The sequence below is a fragment of the Chinchilla lanigera genome, unplaced genomic scaffold, assembly GCF_000276665.1.
Source record: "Chinchilla lanigera isolate Chin_1 unplaced genomic scaffold, ChiLan1.0 scaffold00123, whole genome shotgun sequence".
NCBI lineage: Eukaryota > Metazoa > Chordata > Mammalia > Rodentia > Chinchillidae > Chinchilla > Chinchilla lanigera.
In genome coordinates this window covers 926861-931151 of record NW_004955524.1, presented here as the reverse complement: position 1 = coordinate 931151, position 4291 = coordinate 926861, and the positions used below count along the sequence as shown (strand labels likewise).

Below are 4291 nucleotides of genomic sequence, written 5' to 3'. Positions count from 1 at the left end.
TTTTTTTTGGTTTTTCTCTGGTACCGGAACCGAACTCACGACCTTGTGCTTGCCAGGCAGGCGCTTTGCCGCTGAGCTAAATCCCCAGCCCCTCTCGCTTTTATTTATTTGCTTACTTATTTATTCATTTTTGAGACAGGGTCTCGCTTGTGGCCCAGGCTGGCCTCAAACTCACAGTGATCTTTCTGTCTCAGCCTCCCAAGTGCTGGGATTACAGGTGTTCGACACTACACTCAGTTTATACTGGTTTAAAAACGCCAGTCCTTATCCCTGGTGTGGTGGCACATGCCTGTAATCCCAGCACTCGGGAGGCTGAGGCAGGAGGATCGTTTCGAGTTCGAGACCAGCCTGGGCTACAAAGTGAGCTCAAGGCCAGCCTGAACTGCATTGCGAGACCCTGTCTCAAAAAGACAAAAGAAACAAAACCAAAAAACCACCAGTGCTGAGCTATCTGAAGTGCCGAAGGCCCTGAGATCCTTTCTTCCGGGGGGCCTCTGATCTAAAGATCCCTGACTCCTCCTTTGCCCAGATTTATATAAGCGGCCTTTGATCTCCTATGCAAATCTTCAGCTGGGAAGAGGTTCTCACAACGGGAAGGGGGACAGGGTTAGGGTTACGGCGTCAGTCTACCTTTGACTCCGGAGCTGAAGCTCCCACATTGCTGGGGTCGCAAGACGCAAGCACACCTAAAAACACACCTAGAGGCCACCCACACATACCTTTGTTTCCGGGACCTTCGCCCCAGCACCTGCGCGGGTCTTCAGACCGCCCCCCCATAAAAGCCACACCCACCCCGGAAAGCAGCGCCCCTTGGGCAGCGCGCCCACAGGGGAGGCCACGCCCGCGGGCAAGCGCTTTTGGGGGGGTGTGGCAGCTCCTACCTCGGCCATGCGCTGGTCCTCCTCCACCGGCACAAACTTGTCGTGCATGCCGTGGACGAGCAGCACGGGTACGGTCAGCTCGGCGTGGTACACCTCGTCGCCCTCGGGCCAGTACTGGCCGCTCATCATGGCCCGCAGCACGAAGGACGACACGTTGAACGCGTTGCCCTCCTTCAGCAGCTGCTTCTCCTTGGCCCCTTGGCGCGCAAAGCCGGCCCTGGGTGGGGAGACACTGCCAGCCGGGTCGAGGACCCCACGCGGGCCCCTGCAGCCTCCCTCCGCCCCACCTCGGGAGGAGCGGGTTGGCGGGCAGGCGGGCGGGGCACTCACTTGAGGAAGCTCCAGGCCAGGCAGGGCGACAGGCAGTGCAGGACGCACGCGGGCATGTTGAACACGGAGCAGATGCTGGGCTCCAGGGCCGTGGGGCCGCCGCCGTTGATCATGATCACCTTGTGCACCAGGTCCGGGTACTCGTGGGCCAGGAAGGTGCAGAAGGAGACGCTGGTGGAGGGGGCACAGGTCACGGGGTTCAGCCACAGGGCCCCCGGGCAGGTGCTGGCTCCACCCCGGGGTCCTGCTGGCAGAGGCCCCTTGCTTGTCCGATTGGGATTTGGGGTTTTTGTTGTTTTGCTAGAGAGAGGATCCAGGTCTAGAACCTCATTTATATATGCTTTTTTTCCCCAGTACTGAGGGTGCTACCCAGCGGCTCCTATGCACTAGGCAAGCTTGCTACTGTGGAGCTACACCCCTAGCACTTTTTATTTTTCATTTGGAGACGGTCTCAATAAGTTTCCCAGGCTGGCCTCCAATTTGCAATCTTCCTGCCTCAGCCTCCCGAGTAGCTGGGATGACAGGCCTGTGCCTCCAAAGTGGGGGTGGCTGCTTGTTTTTGTAAATAAGGTTTCTGATTTGGGAGATTTGTACACGATTTTGTAAATCAAATTTTAATGAAACTCAACCTTGCTTGGCTGCTTTTGTGAGACAAACAGAGCTATGCCGGGCGTGGCAGCGCACTTCCATCACTTCTGTAATCCCGGCCCTCGGGAGGCCGAGGCTGGAAGATTGCTGAAAGTTCAAGGCCAGCCTGGGCTACAAAGTGAGATCAAATGCAGCCTGAACTGCAGAGCAAGGCCCTGTCTCAAAAAAAAAAAGACCAAAAAAAGAGAAACAAACCGAAAACAGAGTTGCAAAGTTTTGACAGATTCTATGTTCTACGGCCTATAAACCAGAAAGTTTTACTGTTGGGTCTTTTAAGAAAATATGTGCTGTGGCTCAGGGTGGAGCTCCCTGGTGGAGCTGTCGCCTAAGCGGTCGCCTAACAGGAGGGAGGTCCTAGAGCCCGCGCCCAGCACAGAAAGTGGGGACAGGGCAGAGGGAGGGGAGGGGAGGAAGCCCGCGCAACCCCGCCTGAAGGGGAGAGACAGGCAGGGTCACGCCGAGGTGACTGTGAGTCACTGTGTGATCCTGGACCCTGCTCGAGCTCTCGGAACTTCAGTCCGCGCATGCGGGAAGTGGCAACAACGTTGCTATGAGGCCACAGGAGCTACTGCGGACGGGTGCTCGCTTAACTAGAGCAACCGAGGTGTCACAGCACCAACATCTGCGGGCGTCACGTGAACAACTCAGAGCCCTAGTTTCCCCTTTCTCAGGGCAAGAGGTGGAACCAGGGCGCCCCGCAGGCGAGGCACAAGCTCTGCACAGGGGTGTGCTACCCTTGGCCTGGCGCCTCTTCAGGATCCTTACACGACTATCGCTTTTTCTTGTCTAACTGCACGTGCCAGCGCCCCTAACACACAGCTCCAGCGGTTGCCCAACCGGGGGAAGGAGGACGGAGCAGCAGATTTTGAAACCCGCCTCAGGCATCGGTTCCCAGGGGCCGGGATTCTGCCCCCGAAGGGACACCTGGCTCCATGTAGAGACAGTCAGGGTGCCATGGTCCCCACGAAGGGATTCCAAAGGGCAGAGGCCGGGGATTCTGCTGAACACCCTGCACCTTCCCAGAAAAAACCTGCCAGGCCCAGGAGTCAATAGCACTGGGTTGGGGAGACACTACGGGGATACAGCTCATGAGCACAGCACCTTCCGGCAAGCTCGAGGTTTTGAGTTCGATTCCCGGTACCCAAACAGCAACAACAAAAGACAATGTGTTTTACACAGAAGGAAGGAGGCCTAGCATTGCATAGCACAGCGGGGCAAGGAAAACTCCCCAGAGCCTGTTCCCCTCCTCTCTGTATACACACTCATGCATATTTCAAATTTTATTTTGACACAGGGTCTCACAAATTTCCCAGGCTGTCCTGGAACTTGCGATCCTCCTGCCCTGGCTTAATGGTTGCAGGCTGTATATACGCACTGAATGACAGCAGGACACCCTACACACTTATACCAGTAAGCAATAATGCATTAGAGAGCCAGGTGTGGTGGCGCATGCCTATAATCCCAGCACTTGGAGGCTGAGGCAGGAGGATCGCTGCAAGTTTGAGACCATTCTGGGCTACAAAGTGAGCTCACAGCCGGCCTGAACTGCACAGTGAGACCCTGTCTCAAAAAAAAAAAAAAAAAAAATCATGGCAGGAATCTTTGTCTTCTTAGAGATGTTAATTTAAAAAATCTTCCTTCCCTTTCTGCTGCAGTGTTGCGGATGCAAAGCAGAGGATCCTGCATCCTGGGCAAGTGCTTACCACAATGCCACACTGCCCTAGCCCAGGGCCTTTCTTCTTTCTTTCTTTCTCTCTCTTGTTTTCTTTCCTTTTTTTTTCTTTTTTCTTTTTGTCTTTTTGAGACAGGGTCTCACTATGCAGTTCAGGCTGGCCTTGAGCTCACTTTCTAGCAAGCCAGCCTGGAACTCTATGATCCTCCTGCCTCAGCCTCCCAACTGCTGGGATTAAAGCAATCACCACTACACTTCGTTTATTTTCTGAGACAGGGTCTTGCTCTGTAGTCCAGAGAACCAGCCCAGGCTGGACTCAAACGCACCACCTTCCTGCCTCAGCCTTCTGAGGGCTGAGAGTACAGATTCCAGCCGCCGTCAAGGAGGGAGCAGTCTTTGCGGCTGGTCCAGCCCTGCACCCCAGGCCAGGAGCCCTTACCCGTAGGAGTGCCCGATGAGCACGTTGCGCTTCTTGGCGTAGCGCCTGAAGATGGCCCGCATGTCCTCGGCCAGCGCGTAGAAGGTGTAGGCGGCGGCCACCTGCGGCGCCGAGCTGGCCCCGTGGCCGGCCAGGTCGGGCGCCACCACCTCGTAGCCCAGGCCCGCAAAGAAGTCCAGCTGCTCCTTCCAGATGGCCAGCGAGCCGCCCACCCCGTGGATGAAGAACAGCACCACGTCGGCCTGCGCGCCCTTGCAGCTGGTGATGCGCTTCTCGCAGTCAATGTGAATGGTCCTCTTGGGGCGCCGCGCGCGCCGCCGC

At 56.4% G+C, this 4291-nt stretch overlaps 1 protein-coding gene across 1 annotated transcript in view; it reads right to left on the bottom strand.

Annotated features, from left to right (window-relative positions):
• Positions 1-4291, bottom strand: part of Abhd8 (abhydrolase domain containing 8) — a gene marked incomplete in the record, with an annotated part of 7919 nt that overhangs the window by 895 nt on the left and 2733 nt on the right. The window contains 3 exon segments of the mRNA XM_013507241.1: positions 882-1098; positions 1212-1382; positions 3971-4291. Of these exon segments, the coding sequence (XP_013362695.1) occupies positions 882-1098; positions 1212-1382; positions 3971-4291 (709 nt within the window).